General features: G+C 39.5%; 1 protein-coding gene across 7 annotated transcripts in view; it reads left to right on the forward strand.

The window, feature by feature from the left end:
• LOC129860678 (transmembrane protein 269-like) overlaps positions 1 to 17,245 on the forward strand; it is a 21,638-nt gene continuing 4,393 nt past the window's right edge. Inside the window, exons 1-7 of one of the 7 annotated variants that reach the window (XM_055931319.1) lie at positions 2 to 250; positions 3,064 to 3,124; positions 4,119 to 4,183; positions 5,782 to 5,929; positions 9,035 to 9,132; positions 11,574 to 11,717; positions 11,879 to 12,079. In XM_055931319.1, the coding sequence (XP_055787294.1) occupies positions 5,880 to 5,929; positions 9,035 to 9,132; positions 11,574 to 11,717; positions 11,879 to 12,079 (493 nt within the window). In that variant the 5' untranslated portion in view covers positions 2 to 250; positions 3,064 to 3,124; positions 4,119 to 4,183; positions 5,782 to 5,879. Of the gene's footprint in view, positions 251 to 3,063; positions 5,930 to 9,034; positions 9,133 to 11,573; positions 11,718 to 11,878; positions 12,080 to 17,245 lie in introns of all 7 variants that reach the window. The other 6 variants (XM_055931314.1, XM_055931313.1, XM_055931315.1 and 3 more) reach the window with 6 other exon arrangements.

A 17,245-nucleotide genomic window follows, 5' to 3' on the forward strand; every position in this document is an offset into this window, starting at 1 on the left:
TGCGTCACATCCGGTGGAATATTCTAGCGGATTCTTCTGTTGGACTTTAAAAGCAGGCGCGCAGAGAAGCAGACTGAGATGCTTTTTACAGGTGAACCACTGAAACGTTATTGGGATGCAATAAACAACCACTTTGTACACATGAAGAAGTAATTATTACAGAAGAGATTCATTTAATACGATTGCTTAGTTCCATTGAAGCCGTGTCAATCATTTGCACTATTTCAGCATCATCTTTAGGTCCTTCCAGGTAAGTCAGACAGTTTAAACTATCCTCAAATCAGTTTACATAGTGCGCAGAAAATCTATTGTTGACTTATATATATAATTATTATAAGCATTTCAGTAAATTCTATTTAGAAAGGCAATGGATTGTAGATTTTGTCCCCTAAATGTGTGACGCACTTTGTATAAAATAAATTGCAGCAACCATTTTGTTTTTGTATTTAGCAAATTATTATACTGTGAGAATGATGCGTTTAACGCCCGAGTTTACACATTTTAGGGGCAACCCTTACGAAAAAGATTTTAGTTTTGAAACTGTAGTAAATGTGCAGTAACTGCAGTCGACGGTGATATTTTGGACGCAGTAATTGCAGTTATACTGCAAAATTACTGCAGTAAAAAAAAAAACGTATGTAGGACGCAGTATTTGCACCATACTGAACTCTGACTGCAATATTTTTTCTAAGGTTAGTAAGGAATTTATCTAGTTGCGCGTGGCTATTGTACTGAAGAAACTGCGTAGTGTGCGCACACAATAGAGATAGGTAGAGGTCTCAACTTGAATATAACACATTTTAGCATGGACATTGCCATTGAGGGCTTCAGCAATTTTATGGGTTGGGAGCTATCAGCCAGTAGAAAGGTTTCCATCTACTCATGATTATTAGACAAAAGCAATGTTGCCCAAAAAAATAATTGTAATGGATATAGGATAAATTATTTTTATAAACATTGTTTTCTCCCCAATTTCGTGGTATCCAATTGGTAGTTAGTCTTGTCTCATCCCTGCAACTCCCGTACGGACTCAGGAGAGGCGCTTCTTGACACAATGCCCACTTAACCCGGAAGCCAGCCGGCAGAAACACCGTGCACCTGGCGACTATGTTAGCGTGCACACCGACCGGTCTGCCACAGGAGTCGCTAGTGCGTGATGGGAGAAGGACATTCCTGCCGGCCAAACCCTCCCCTAGCCCGGACTACGCTGGTCCAATTGTGCGCCGCCCCATGGGTCTCCCGCGACAGTAGGATACATTTTCTAAAGATAAATATTTTTATCCGTTCGAGTGGATTTATTTTGAACATTTTTTTATTGTGAAAAATGATGGAAACTGTTTTTCTAATACATGAGGGTTGCTGAATAATTTAGAAGTTACAAGAGGCACGTGATGTCACAAGAAAGCTCCACTCGACATTTAATTCTAAGTGTCTTTTGCTTGCAAACTACATTTTTCAACTATAAAAATAAAGTTTATTTGCAGGACAACGATTGTCCTGACTTTCAACAATGTGTGCATTGCTTCACCTTGCTTTTCTGGTTGGCTGGCAAGTTTCACCATGGCACGGACTGGCGATACATTGACACATGAGTATTATTAGAATGTAAAAAATTAGCCCACATGATAGAATGCAATAATTTACTATCTGAGACATGAAACAGATAGGTTGGGAGGGCATACAAGCTGTCGCCAATTTTATTATTGCGCAATTTGCCTAAATGGGTCATGGAAACACTTCAACCACAACATTTTCATTTTACACAAAATATAATAGCATAGTATAAAGTTAGGCTACTGTACGACAAATACACCACCACATTTCTCTCACGTGGCCAAAACTCAACAAAAATTAAATATCCTGAAAAAGTTGGATCCACAGCCACAAATGGAGATGGCATGGGCAGCGACATTGAGGCTGTCAGACACCATAATGCATTGAGACAAAGATGAGACCTCTATCCATCTCTATGGCGCACACCCACTGGCTCAACCAATAGGGTCAACCAATAGCATAGGTGAGCAGCACTGACTGCCTTGTAATCCATGGCATTGTAGCTAAATAATCCAGTACTTTTAAGTGTGTAGGATGTTGTAGTACATTTATCATGTAGTTAATGAACTAGAATTATTGCTTTTGAAATAGATGTTCCTTTGTCATTTTCAATCTTATATATGAGTGTATTTGACTAGACTAGATAAGGCTGTTATAGTGTGCTACATGACTTCCAAGATATTGATGGGTGATTGAGGTACTGCAGGCATACAGTGTTCATTTATGCCTATCAGAGTCCATTCCGAGAATGATTAGAAGATTGCTCGGTCAATTATCAACTGTAGAGGATTAAACCAGTAGTGCTAATTGTTTTGTAGCATACCATAATTGACAAATAGACATGGTTTAAAACCTCAAGCTCTAAATAAGACATGATTTATGTGCGCCATTAGCTATTGTAGCAGTCATTTTTATGTTACTTGTTATGAAGTTGATAATGACATTAAGACTGATAGATGGCCTAATGAAAATAAAGTCATTGACGTTCAGTCAGTAAGGCATTCCTGGACACAGTATATACTGGATGATGGCCTTCCTTCAGTATGTAACCTAACTTGAGTCAAGGAATAAGGCAGTATAATATTGGTTTGAAACGCATGATGATTTGCTATTATGCTATTAAAGAAAAATAACAATTGAGTGTTATGTTTTGAGGTGACATTATTTGAATATACTGATTGTCCATCTTTCAATTAAACAATGGGCCGGAACCAGAAATAGTTTTAGGCTACTGGAATTCTTGCAGTTTAAAAAAATGTATCCTGTCCAATGGGGCAACCTCAGAGCATTCTCAATTTGCCCAACTGCTCTTCATCATGCCCTGCCAATAGAACAACTTTTAATATCAATCCAACTCATGCAAAAGGCAAGTGGATGGGCCAGTTTTCGTGAAGTCTAGTTGTGGACTGAAAATTCTATTTTAAGCTTTTCGTGAAGTATGCTTTTCAGTCCAGAACTAGGTTTAATCTGTTTCTGGGTAACATTCTCTAAATGTAGACTGTTTTCCAGCTGCTGTGCTGTGGGCAGATTGACGCAGAGAGAATCATGATTCTGCTGACTCCATCCTCTGGTAAGTGCTTATTGCTGGATGCCCCTGGACAAATGTGCATGACATGGTTGTGATTCTCTGTCAACACTAGAGCCAAGGTCTGGTAAGAATCATGCAAAACCGGTGTCGGTTTATTTTTTTCACAACTTAGATCCGTTTTTTTCCTTGTACTTATACTAGCTTAGAGTTATATAGCAAGTTGTCAACTATTAAATTATAGAGTGGATGATACATAGTTACTCATCAGAATTAAATCTATAATCAAATGTTAATGCAGGTTGTATGTGATTAGGTAGAATATAATGCTACGATAATATCTTGTTTTTGAAATTATTTTTCATCATTTTTGTAATAGAAAATTATTTCTCAGTTAGTGGGAGCATGACGTTTTTTTTAAATGTACATATTCCATAATTTCCCAGTTGTGAAATTTGCCCCCCATGCTCGTCTTAATAGGTAGACATCCTGGGCCTGTATTCACAGAGCGTCTCAGAGTAGGTCCCCCCTGTCTTACTGCTTATGATCTAAAAGGCTAAACTGATCCTAGATCAGCACTTCTACTCTGAGACACTGTGAATATAAGCCCAGAAATATATAAACTTAAAAGTGTGAATGTATCTGGCTCTGGCTTGATACTTGGTGGAATTTATCAGTGGTGAGACAGTATTGACTGGCCGGATTAGGGATCAGACCTGGCGAATCCTTCCATTGAGTTATGAAACACAAGCTGGCACATTTTTTTATTTTTCCGGAAGAGTCGCTAACTGGGTCAATATTTCAATATTTTTTTAATATTTGTTGACATTCTAGGCAAACAGACAAAGATTAGTGGCAGATACTGTAAATGTATCTGCTTATTGATTTGCCATAGTGTACTATTTGGGGTTTTCTGGTTAGGTTGTCGAAAGCCAAGTAATGTAAAATGTAAATCAGAAATGAGAAGCATGCTTGTCAAGTGAACTTCTTAAAAGTTGTTGTTGGCTTGTGCTATGTCTCATACACTGTTTTCTTTCAGATGAAGAGTCTCTTGAACTCGACTGGCTTTGGAATCACACGAAGTTCTGTGTGCAAAACAGAATAGTAGGAACATGACTTTAACCCTTTTTCACGTACAGACGTTAGTTTGTTAGACTATTTTAGTTTTAAAAAGGGTTTCTATGGTAACTTCTTATTTATGTTTATTTTATGTAGAGGTATATGGGTCTTTGTCGGCAGAGAATACTCTCTTGGCTACTTTTATCACCTCGGCTTATTAACTTCTGTGTGAAATCCAAACTCCATAGCGAAGCCACAGACACTCAAGAACAAAGATCCCTTTGTTTGCCTTCTTTGAAACCCCTCAGCATTGCAAGGACAAAAAACAGCCCTGGCCATAGTGAAGTATCTAGCGTCACTGGACCTTCCAGCTTTTTAAGTAAGATAACCTATCTATGATGCCTTTTAATGCTTCAAGATTCCTGCATCATTAATTCAATGAAAGTCAACATTAAATTGCCCTTACACTCTTCGATTACTTTAATAACCGTAATGGTGGAATTACACTGTATTACACTGATAGGAACTTTGATATAACAATACTTGGCTTTCACATAACAAATGTATAAGGAAATTATGTAATTACTATGAAATTTCCACAAAATACAAGCTATGAAAAAAACCAGAACAAGCAAACTGCTATTGACCCTTTTTAAAAGCTACCCATCCATGTGAACATTGCTGTCATGTCCTTTGTCATTGTTCCAGGTCACTGTTTTGCCAGTCAACTAGCCTAATTAATCAACAGCCCAGTAGACTCATTATCTCTTATACTATTTGTGGACAGTCCCTTACTATAGTATAGTACCATGTGTGGACAGTCACTTACTCTCTCCCCACCAGCCTGTCTCAGCTATACATGCACTATATATTTGCTGAATAAGTATTCCGTGTGGCAATGACTATGAGAATATTAACACTACCAAATGATGGTTACTGTACATACTGTGCCAGCCCCTATTCTGAAAAGTGGATTAGTCTATCGAATGGTGGGTCTCCAATAAACTTACATACTTCTTGGTAAGTGCTACTACTTTTTATTAGCTACATGAATCAATCTTGCATAGGTTTGTAAATAATGTACAATTTGTATATAAAAAATGAAGTTTCTTTGCAAATGTTCATTCTTTGATAACAAATACATTATTTAATACTGTGTAACAACTATATATTTTTTTTGAAGCACAACCTAAACCACTTGTGAATTTTATTTAGGTTCTCGCCTATACTTGAAATCTGCTGGTTACTAGTACTACTGTAGGTTGGATGCTGTACAGTAGGTTGGGTGCATGAGGTTTGACTTTTTCCCTTTCATTTGCATTCATCTTTTTTCATATCTTGGTACAGCTTCTGATTCTGTCCTGGTATTGAGGGGCCACAAGTAGCAAGCCAAACACGTTAAAGCTGATAATTTGCAAAGAAAATATTGGTTAAAGGAATGATTATCTTTTGCGTGTTTGGTTTGTTTGACATATCCGTTTAAACAGGATTTACATACTGTACAGCAGTTTAGATAATGGCCATCAGATATGATATGGTACTATCATATCTGTAGTGTTTTAGCTACAATCCTCTTAAGAGCAGCTAAGTGAATCTAACATAGACCACCAGCTAATAGCAATCACTGTCCTCACTGTTCTCAGGTTTCTTCCAGCGCACCAATAAGCTATTTCTAAGCGAGCAGGCCACGGGTGTCCAGCTCAAGGAGTTTGTACGCAAAAATGCAGCCAATGCTCTGTCTATGGCCAACATGCTCATGGGCATGGCCTCTATTCTCTGCAGCCTGAACGGGTGAGTGAACACAGCATGCAGTATCTGATTTTCTTTGACAAAACCATACTATAGCTAGCATAGACAGTGGCAGTGTAATGTTATTATAGCATACATCTTTGTTATATTTGTGAGGCTTTTCTTTTTTGAATGTTCTGTTGACGGTTGACACAAGCGCATATCCTGCCAAAAAAAAAAGAGGCTGAGCTGTTGAGGGAAGACAGATGAACACAAGCAGCTTATCAAGGTCAGGTCGTCTGACCGTCGGCTCTAAAACATGCAGCACACATCAACCCTCAAAGCATTGGTGGTGTTAAATAATATACTGTTTCTGAAGTGTATATGGCATGAAAAGCCGTCAGTAGGTAGAAGATACCGTTTACGATATTTTCTGTCAACAAAGCTGCCCTAAAGGCAATTTTAAGATCCTACGTCGACTGCATGTCACTCCTGTGTCTAGGTATAGAATTAACCCTAATTGGTCTAGTCTTTGTAATAGTTTCAGGGTACGGAAGGTTTTCATTCATTGTTTCTGGAATTAGCCTTCCATTGAAAAATGTGGTCAGAGGTTCTACAGGAGATTGATAAAGTTTATTTGAATGCTCTCTCCAGCTGGGTGAAAAGTATTGTATACTGGGAACAAGAGATGAGGATTTAACACTTAACTACAAATGTATTCTTCTGCTGTGGCCATCTAATAAGGCTCCCTCAAGAAGTCAATGGGAACAAAGGATCATTGAATGAATTCCCAATGATTCTTTCTCTACAGCATTGAAAAATAAGCCTTAACAGTTCTTTAAGATGTGGGACCCCTTTTTGAACTAACTTGGCCAAAACAAAGCCCACATTTAATTTCAGGACTGCCTGGCCTGGTGCGATTCCGTTACTTGAAAGTTCTCCTACTCTACAGTGCATTCGGGAAGTATTCAAACCCCTTGACTTTTTCAAAATGTTGTTACGTTACAGCCTTATTCTAAAATGGATTAAATACATTTCCCCCTCATCAATCTACACACAATACCCCATAATGACAAAACAAAAACAGTTTATTTATTTTTAAAATTTTGCTTAAGTATTACAAATAAAAAATGGTCACATTTACATAAGTATTCAGACCCTTTACTCACTACTTTGTTGAAGCACCTTTGGCAGCAATAAGTCTCAAGTATTTTTGAGTATGACTCTACAAGCTTTGCACACCTGTATTTGGGGAGTTTCTCACGTTCTTCTCTGCAGATCCTCTCAAGCGCTGTTAGGTTGGATGGGGAGCGTTGCTGCACAGCTATTTTCAGGTCTCTCGAGATGTTCAATCGGCTTCAAGTCCGGGCTCTGGCTGGGCCACTCAAGAACATTCAGAGACTTGTACCGAAGTGTGCTTAGGGTCGTTGTCCTGTTGGAAGGTAAACCTTTGCCCCAGTCTGAGGTCCTGAGCACTCTGGAGTGAAGATCTCTCTGTACTATGCTTCGTTCATCTTTCCCTCGATCCTGACTAGTCTCTCAGTCCCTGCCGCTGAAAAACATCCCCACAGCATGATGCTGCCACCGCAATGCTTCACCGTAGCGATGGTGCCAGGTTTCCTCCAGACGTGACGCTTGGCATTCAAGCCAAATAGTTCAATCTCCACAGAGGAACTCTGGAGCGCCAGAGTGACCATCGGGTTCTTGGTCACCTCCCTGAACAAGGCCCTTCTCCCCCGATTGCTAAGTTTGGCAGGGCGGCCAGCTCTAGGGAGAGTATTGGTGGTTCCAAACTTCTTCCATTTAAGAATGATGGAGGCCACTGTGTTCTTGGGGACCTGCAATGCTGCAGAAATGTTTTGGTACCCTTCCCCAGATCTGTGCCTCGACACAATCCTGTCTCGGAGCTCTACGGACAATTCCTTTGAGCTCATGGCTTGGTTTTTGCTCTGACATGCACTTTCAATTGTGGGACCTTATATAGACAGGTGTGTGCCTTTCCAAATCATGTCCAAACAATTGAATTTACCACAGGTGGACTCTAATCAAGTTGTAGAAACACCTCAAGGATGATCAATGGAAACGGAATGCACCTGATCTGAATATCGAGTCTCATAGCTAAGGGTCTGAATAGTTAAGTAAGGTATTTCTATTTTTTTTTTTTTTATATATATAAATTAGCAAATTCTAAAACCTGTTTTCGCTTTATGGGGTATTGTGTGTAGATTTATGAGGTGCAAAAAATATTTGATCCATTTTAGAATAAGGATGTAACGTAACAAAATGTGGGAAAAGTCAAGGGGCCTGAATACTTTACGAATGCACTTTATGTTGGCTTTTTTTACTCTTTACATACTTGACCTCTGTTATTGTGTAGTCTGGTGCTTGTATGTCTATGATCTGCATAAATCCATTTGAATTTGACAGCACCCCGTTTGACTTGAACAAAACCTTCCATACATATTTGGTCATTGTAGGAAATGGAAAATATACACTGAGATATAATTTAATAGCTTACAAACAGGGTTGCCAAACTTAAAAAAAAATCATTTCTAGATTTTTTTATATTGTAATAGAAAAAAAGAAAATCTCTAACATAAATTAGTGAGAAATTAATAATAAAATAGTTTGACCACACTGTAAGCTTTGAAATTATATGAAACTCAAATATTTATATTTTCCAGTGATGAAGACATGGATGTGTCATGGTATTGGTGGTATGCAAAATGGGTCAACTTTGAGCACCTTTATCTCCTGTGTTTTAGCATTCAGGGGGAAAAGTCACTTAATGACCACTTCTTCCATGGACAAACATGTATGGAAAGTGTTGTTTAAATTAAAAGTGATGCTGTCAAAAATGTAGTTTTTAAAAAATTGTTTTGTCTGTTCATCTTGTTTGTCTAGTTTTGTATCTAAGTTATGCTCTTTATTCCCCTGCGTTTATAGTTTTTTTGCCTTGTTTTCTTGTATGATATTTGTGTGTTTTTCTTACTCTGTAAAAGCCACAAGTTAATCCAAAAATAAAAAGCAGCCCTTGGTGTGACTTTGCCTTAAGTACAGTGGTAATAAACAAGTAATCTATAGGTTACTGTGTATTTACATTTGTATCATGTATTGTCATTTCTATATTGTAAAACTGCAACCCAACATTTGACCCTCCTTTTGCAGCCACCAACATGCAGCCTGCTGGCTGGTCCTGATTGGCTACCTGCTGGATTTGGCAGATGGGGCAGTTGCCAGGCGACTGGATGCATGCTCTCCACTAGGTGAGTGGAGTGGTGTCCATTACCTCTAGCCGGGGCTAAACTTCAACTGCGACACTGATGATTCACTAGCCTGAAACATGTAGTTATGACAAGGACTATGAGAGGGTAAGACACCACAAACAGGATCAGGCTAGTGATGCACACAACCCAGCCATCTATTACTGGCGCTGGTCATTATAGCTGATGGATCAAATGGCCTAATGGGCAACGGTTACGACCTTTAAAAGACAAATAAAAGGAGCCATGTATAATTCAGAAGATCATTTACCTACAGTGCATTCGGAAAGTATTCAGACCCCTTGATTTTTTGCCCCCACATTTTGTTACGTTACAGCCTTATTCTAAAATGGATCAAATACATTTGTCCCTCATCAATATCCACACAATACCCCATAAAGCGAAAACAGGTTTAGACATTTTTGCAAATGTATTAAAAAATAAAAACAGAAACCTTACATAAGTATTTAGACCATTTATGAGACTCAAAATTGAGCTCATGTGCATCCTGTTTCTATTGATCATCCTTGAGATGTTTCTACAACTTGATTGGAGTCCACCTGTGGTAAATTCAATTGAATGGACATCATTTGGAAAGGCACACACCTGTCACATAAGGTCCCACCGTTGACAGCCATGTCAGCAAAAACCAAACCATGAGGTCGAAGGAATTGTTTGTAGAGCTCCGAGACAGGATTGTGTCAAGGCACAGATCTGGGGAAGGGTACCAAAACAATTCTGCAGCATTGAAGGTCCCCAAGAACACTGGCCTTCCTCATTCTTAAATGGAAGAAGTTTGGAACCACCAAGATTCTTCCTAGAGCTGGCTGCCCTGCCACTTAGCAATCGGGGGGAGAAGGGCCTTAGTCAGGGATGTGACCAAGAACCCGATGGTCACTCTGGCGCTCCAGAGTTCCTCTGTGGAGATTGAACTATTTGGCCTGAATGCCAAGCGTCACGTCTGGAGGAAACCTGGCACCATCCCTACGGTGAAGCATGGCGGCGGCAGCATCATGCTGAGGGGATGTTTTTCAGCGGCAGAGACTGGGAGACTCGTCAGGATCGAGGGAAAGATGAACGTTGCAAAGTACAGAGATCTTCACTCCAGAGCACTCAGGACCTCAGACTGGGGCTTACTTTGAATAAGGCTGTAACGTAACAAACGTCAAGGGGTCTGAATACTTTCCAAATGCACTGTATATGCATATTTTAGAGGTAGAACCCAATCCGCATAAACAAAAAAGGTGCTATCCAGTCCCCATAGGAGAACCCTTAGAAGAACCCTTTTGGTTCCATGTTAAACTGTTGGGTTTAATCAGAGGGTTCTACATGGAACCCAAAATAGTTTTTTTTACCTGGAACCAAAAAGGGTTCTCCTATGGGACAGTAGGTTGCATACTGCAACAAGTTTGGTTACAAAGACGCCATTAAAAACATTCTTGAATGTAAGGGCGAATCCAAAGGGAACTTAAGTGACAGCAAACCAAAGAAAAAACGAATCTCGTTGCAGTAAGTGTACTTGCTGTCATTTAGCTGTGCTGATCGGCTTCTATCTCTGTATGTAGTTCAGTAAATTATCTTCTCTGCATTGCACGGGTTCCATGTCTTTGTTGAATTCTGTCTGCCGTAGACTGTTGCGTATTATTAGGAAATAGCCTAGCTAATGATTCAATAAAAAAGTTAAGCAAACTCCTATTGTATACGACACAGCATATTCTCAAGTGATCACAACGGGATATGACGTAATAAAAAGGCACATAGGTGGCTTTATACATAACGACCTCCTGTGTGCAGATAGTCACGTCTACACGGCTATGGATCCCACGGCTGCCTGAAATAGCTCCCAGCAGGTGCACAACAGTGCATCGTCACCCAGATATTTCAGGGGCTTTGTGTTCCATCAGTGTTTTTCTGCATGACTTTGCAGGTGGCTGTTGTTGTGCCCCCGTTTTTGTGTCAATTGAACTTTCCCTTTCCGACTAAGCAGTCTGATTCGGGGGGCTCATGCTCCAATTGTCTGTTTTATCCCAATGCTTTGGGCCCTCAACATATCTGAAATTGCTGAAATTGTTGACCCCTGTGCTGTGAAATTCCATCTCGTTCATTGGAGCTGGGATCAGAATCACCTCCTGCTCGTCGCTCGGTGACAACATGCTCCCTGCTCTGGGGGGACAAACAGACTGTGGCATTTGGGAATGTTGTTTACAAAGGAAAGTGGCAGGCCTTAAATGCTGACACCGACATTTCCACTACAGATGGACCCTTTTTACACAAACGCGCACACAGGAAAGGGAGAAGTAGACATAAACAAGATTAGATTAACTTGTTTTGTCTTATGTTAGCAGTGAACTAACCTCACAGCATGTAGACATTAATCTGTCATGTGAGACAAGTCATGAGACAAATATATAACTAGTCACTTCCTGTCTTTCTCTCTGGTTCAGGTGCTAAACTGGATGATTTTGCAGATTTCACAACCTTTGGGATTGCAACATCATTGCTCCTGAGGACACATGCCTTAATGGACAACATCCTGTGCATGTGCTATGTCCTGTCTGTGTTTGTCCGCCTCTGCTTCTTCTCCAGCGGTAAGTGACGCAGAAAGAAAACGTGAAATGATGGCATGATCAATTTCAGTCTTCATGTATTTATCATTCAAAGTACAGTCTAGGCTGAATAAAGACTGAATAATGTCAGATTCAGTCTTCATTTAGGTCTTGTTTCTTTTTCTGTGGTTTTTCATCTCCAGGCATCCCCTTCATGTACCGTGGCCTGCCATGTATCTACTCTTCTGCCATCCTGGCCTGTCTCTCCCTGCTGACCGGAGGTAACATGGTGATCCTGCGTGTCACTGCTGTGGCCATGATCCTCTTCATGGTCAACCAGGGCTTCTACCCTCACGACAGGGTCCTGGAGTCACAGGCCTGGAAGAAGGTGGTCTACGCTGGAGGTAATACACCAGATGCGGTGTTTCTTTATCTTGGTCCAGGGGACACAAAGAAGTGCACTATTTAGTTTTTGCCCTAGCACTACACAACTGATTCAATTAATCAAAGGGTTGATGATGAGTTAATTAGTGGAATCATATGTGTAGTGCTAGCCTCGTACAACCAGCCTGATCTCGCAAGCATGCATAAATAATTTGCTGCACGGATCATTTATATAAGCTCGCAGGATCAGGCTGGTTATACGAGGCTAGTGTAGTGCTACGGGCAAAAACCAAATGGTTCACCCCTTTGGGTCCCCAGGACCAGGGTTAACAAACTGCACCAGTAGAATAGGTAGTAGAGAGGTATTGAATTAGCTCGTGAAAATTAGAATTCAAGTAAAAAACAAAAAAAAGCTGAGGCTGCACGTTCAAATCAACGGCCCTCTCCTGTCCTGCCAACCCCTGGAAGCCTCTTCCCCAGAACAACTGTATCACGTTCTGCACTTTGTTACTTTACCTTTAGTTTTTTTTTTTTTTTAGCTTCTGCTCACCTTCCCTCTTCACGTTTCTCACTACACAATCGTGAATTATTATTACGGTAGTCACTTTTTACGGGTGAAACATCCGAGCAGCATCTGCATGCCAACCATTTTCATGGGGAAAATGCATTTAGATATTTTTGAATTATGTACAGTGTTTTTGTGAACAACTTTTAAAGCAGATGTTATACTGTATCTTTTCAGTGTTTTATTTCAATCAAAGCACATATTTAGCTTAAATCTCATTAAAAAATGAGGTGGATGTTTTGGTCTTACTAAACTATTATATTCAGTTATGTAGAATACTAATGAATCATTATGTGATCTTGCAGATATTGATTCAGCTTTGATCTAACTTTATTAAATGAGCACTGTTCTCCATTCCAAGGTTATTATAGTTTTCTGTTTCTATATTAGATTTTTGATGGAAAGATCTGTTTTTTAAATGTATTCAGTTAAGTTTGATAATTTTCCGACTTGATTTACTCGTTTTTATTCAGTTTTAGTTTGATAAAAACATTTGTATTTTATATTATTCCGTTTTTGGTGTTAGGGACAGAAAGTAGCCTGCATGGGAGGCTAGCAGCCATGTTTGCGTTGTAGGTTCTAGTTCTTCCCTGTTAGCTAGTAGTCTCGGAAATCCCGGACCTAGAGCAACAGCACATGTTAGATTCTCTTGGACATTTCAACAACAACAAAAATTCTGGGGAGGTTTTTCTTCGGACCGACAACTCTCCCAACAAATCCTGAGTTTGGGTAGGAGGGCCAAGCCTGAAAAATCAAACACTTTTTGTAGCTTGTAGAAAGACATCTCATAATGTCGCGATTTGAGAAAAGTTGTCAGGCAAAACCTTTGCAGTGGTTTTAGTGAAGGCAGAGGATGCAAACTAGCCACTTGCGAAATGCACTGATTAAAAATAACGTCTGTGATCTCCTTCTCGCAAGCTAGTTAGCTAGCTACTACGTTGTGTCCGGCAAGGATGTTGACGCTAGGCCGTGACATCAGGCAATTCAATAGAGATCATTACATGGACATAACACATTTTTGCATGAACATTGCCATTGAGGGCTTCCACCCTCTTAAGTAGCCAATTGGGTGGGACTTCCTATGGGTTAAGGAAGGATCACATAATTCCATTCAGGTCATCAGGAGGGATCAGACAATGAATTATACTTGTGCGCAAACATTCCATAACATGAGGTGGCAGTAAATCGCCAACACATTTCCAGGTAGCCATATGCACCCTTTTAGTTTGTTTACCAACTCATAGAAGTATTAGAAAAAGAAAATGGACTACTTCAAAATGGAGATGGCCTCAATGGAGATGTCCGTGCTCCCACAGACGCCATCTCGTCCGCTAGCCTCTGATGAATTGTCTGCTTTCAGAGCGCCTCAGAAAGAGACTTGACTGGAAGCCTATGGCAGGAGCGGAAGATCTCTGCCCATCACCATCTAGCGCAACCCTTAGAACCTTCGCCTAAGTGTGCTGCATCCAGGAGCCAGTATTGTTTTGTTTTTGTGTGCAACAAAGAGAACCCTCTGAATCAGAACTCGATTAGTTTGTGCAATATGGAAATACACTGCCTATTCTTGCCAATTCACAGCTGCTTTTGTAAGAAGAGTTCGACACTTCAAAAACTGCCAGTGGCAAGCCAGCTCCCACAGAGATGAGTCCAACAATCTCCTCCAGTTCTCTATAGTAGTCATAGCGTTCTGCGTCAGTGCCATTGGTATAAAAAATATTGTGTGTTTACTTTTTACTGGGATAGTGTTCTGCACACCGACATACTGTACATCATTCTGCCTCTGATGGCATCTTTACTTTTTCTATTTGAAAACGGTGTACATCACGTTACAGGATGGCTAGCACGTTACGCTGGCTAGCTATTAGCATGAACGGTGATGTTTAGAAGCTGTGGCGATATGTTCCTACTACCTCGGGTTCTGGGAAGTTATTTCAGCATAATTAATTTTACCGACACAGTAAGATCCCACCTTGTCTAGCCTATTTTGTTTTATCGACAATTGGAAAGTTTACCGAAACGTTTTTTCTTTCCATCAGTCCTGTCATGTTTTTTTTATCGATATGCACTTTATTCGCATAAAAAGGTTTGTTGGAAACCTGGTTAATAACAACAGGCAGTCAATTCAAGTGATCAGTCTGCTGCACATAGGGTACAATGTGTGTGGGCGGTAAATTAAATTGTTGTTTATAGTTACAACAGACAATGATTGTTTATGGTTACAACAATTTGGTGACGTTTCTACACCAGACAAAGACATCCAATCATGTGTGGGTGAGTGAGAACAGGAGGAAGGGAAGCGGAGCAGAGGGAGCAATGGCTACATAAAAACAAATCTGTGTACAGTAGAGAATCCCGCACATGTGCAGACGGTCCGGTTGTTTACCTATTGGGAAGTGGCATCCAGAGAATTTAGTCCACGCAGCCACTCTGTAAAACAAAAAAACTTTTCTGGGATAGTTAATATAGCACATTTTAGAGATGTTTAAACATTTCTTCAAAAAATGGATGTTTGGTCCTGTGAAATCTATTGGAATGTTGATACCAGGGGCCTCATTTATAAACGTGAGTATGTAAAAAAATATACCCCAAAATGTGCGTGCGCCAGTTTTCCCACTTCTAAAAAGTGACCTTGATGTGAGAATGTCTTTAGACCATGTGTACGCATATCTTCTAGTGGTTGTAGTATTGTACTGCAAGTAGAACTAAGTCTTTTTTTTGCAAATGGGGGATATTATGACGCTTATTCATAATCACAAGATGCAGCCATTTGCCGTTAGTGAGAAGAGCAAAAATATATATTTTTAAATCTCAAATAATTTGATTTAGGAATCTATTTACTATTATTTAATTTTCATGACCATTGCAGAATAAATTCCTCACCTTTTCTAGCAATGATGGGTTCATATTTCTGAAGTAGCCATAAAACATGACTGCGCATCTCTCATTTAATTGGGCCTATGTAAATAGGTTATGTTTCTCTGTATGTGATCCCAAAGGCAGCGCCGTTTTATTGCCTACAGACTAATTTACCAGGTGAACCTCGACAGTTGATATTTTACTTTGAAGTAGGCCTATCTATGCTACTGCTGTATGTCATTTCAATATGTTTTGAGTAGCTTAGACAATGTTTCAGAATTGAAATCAAACATTATGCTGACAGGTCCACAATAATTTGCCATTGTAGCCTATTTCTAACATAACTACTACTTCTAAATTGTTTCCAAATAAACAATAAATCATATGTGTGCGGACAGGCATTTGGTATAGGCAGCCCAGTGTAATACAAAATACTCAGAAGTAATTAAAATACGTATTTCAAATACATGTAACAGAAATACTGCCCATCTCTATAGGCAGCATGCATGTTTCATTTGAAAAATATTCTGCCCACACCTCTACAGCAATGTGATCAAATATGCTATTGTTCATTTACAAACTATTGTGACCTAATTCCAATAGTATCAAATGATACACCATAAAAGGTGGAGGGTGTTTTATGGGCGGAGTTTGATACTCGTTCACGTATGCACAGTTTTACGACAGGTAAACACAGGAAAAATGCATTTATGGCTTGCACCAAGTTTAGAAATCTATTTGTTGACATACATATTATTTTCAGAAATGGCACACGCAGATATTTAGTATGAAATTTACACAATGGTTATAAATGAGGCCCAAGGGGCCTCATCAACCGTGCGTACATTTCTTACTAAATTATGACATTTGTGGAGATTCTAGGATTTGCGTGCACCACAAATGATTGGGATTTATCAAACTGTTGCGTGTAATATATACGCATGACTTCATTGATAAATCAGAGCCATACTATATTTGTGTGCTTGTGAACGAGCGTTCCAACCCCGCCTGGAAAACGCCCTCCATTCACCTTTTTATGGAAACAAAAACGCCCTCATTTGCTTTATGAATTGGAGATGTTGGTACTTGGCAATGTCTGTTTCTTAAAGAAATCGTAATAGCAAATTAGATCACATTTCTGTAGAGATGTGGGTAGAATGTTTTAATCTTATGCAGTAACTTTTTCACCACAAAAAATGCATGCCACCTACAGCGAGTGCCAAATACTGTCCGTGCATTCTGCAAGATTGATTTGTCAATTGAAGAATTTAAAAGTAAATGCTGCCTACCGCCCGCCCACACGTCTATGCAAAATATTCTTGTTCAATATTTTGTTTGTCAATACAGGATTGTGTTTCTATATCCTGCCTTCCTATACGCTATTATGTTGAGTTCCTATTGCACAGCTAGTATTGCTATACTAGCTACACATACTTACGTAGGTTACTGGTCTATTTACTTTCGAGCAGGGTTGGCTATTGAATGAGCGATGGATAAATGGTAACGTAATATTGTTTAGAGGAAATAGACCAGTTATGTCAGAAAAGGAGCAACATGGCCTGCAATATGATTGTGATTTAGGCCTATATAGGCATAATACAAGTCAAATAGATGTATTAGGCGACATGCTGCTATACGATCTTCTTATCAACGTCAAATGCATCCATTTTGTCATTAGGTGTAATATTTTATGTTTTTATTAGCCTACCATTATTATAATTCCTGTGCAAATACTTCCATCTCCCCCAAAATATCTAGATTTGCT

Source organism: Salvelinus fontinalis, chromosome 8, assembly GCF_029448725.1.
Source record: "Salvelinus fontinalis isolate EN_2023a chromosome 8, ASM2944872v1, whole genome shotgun sequence".
Taxonomy (NCBI): domain Eukaryota; kingdom Metazoa; phylum Chordata; class Actinopteri; order Salmoniformes; family Salmonidae; genus Salvelinus; species Salvelinus fontinalis.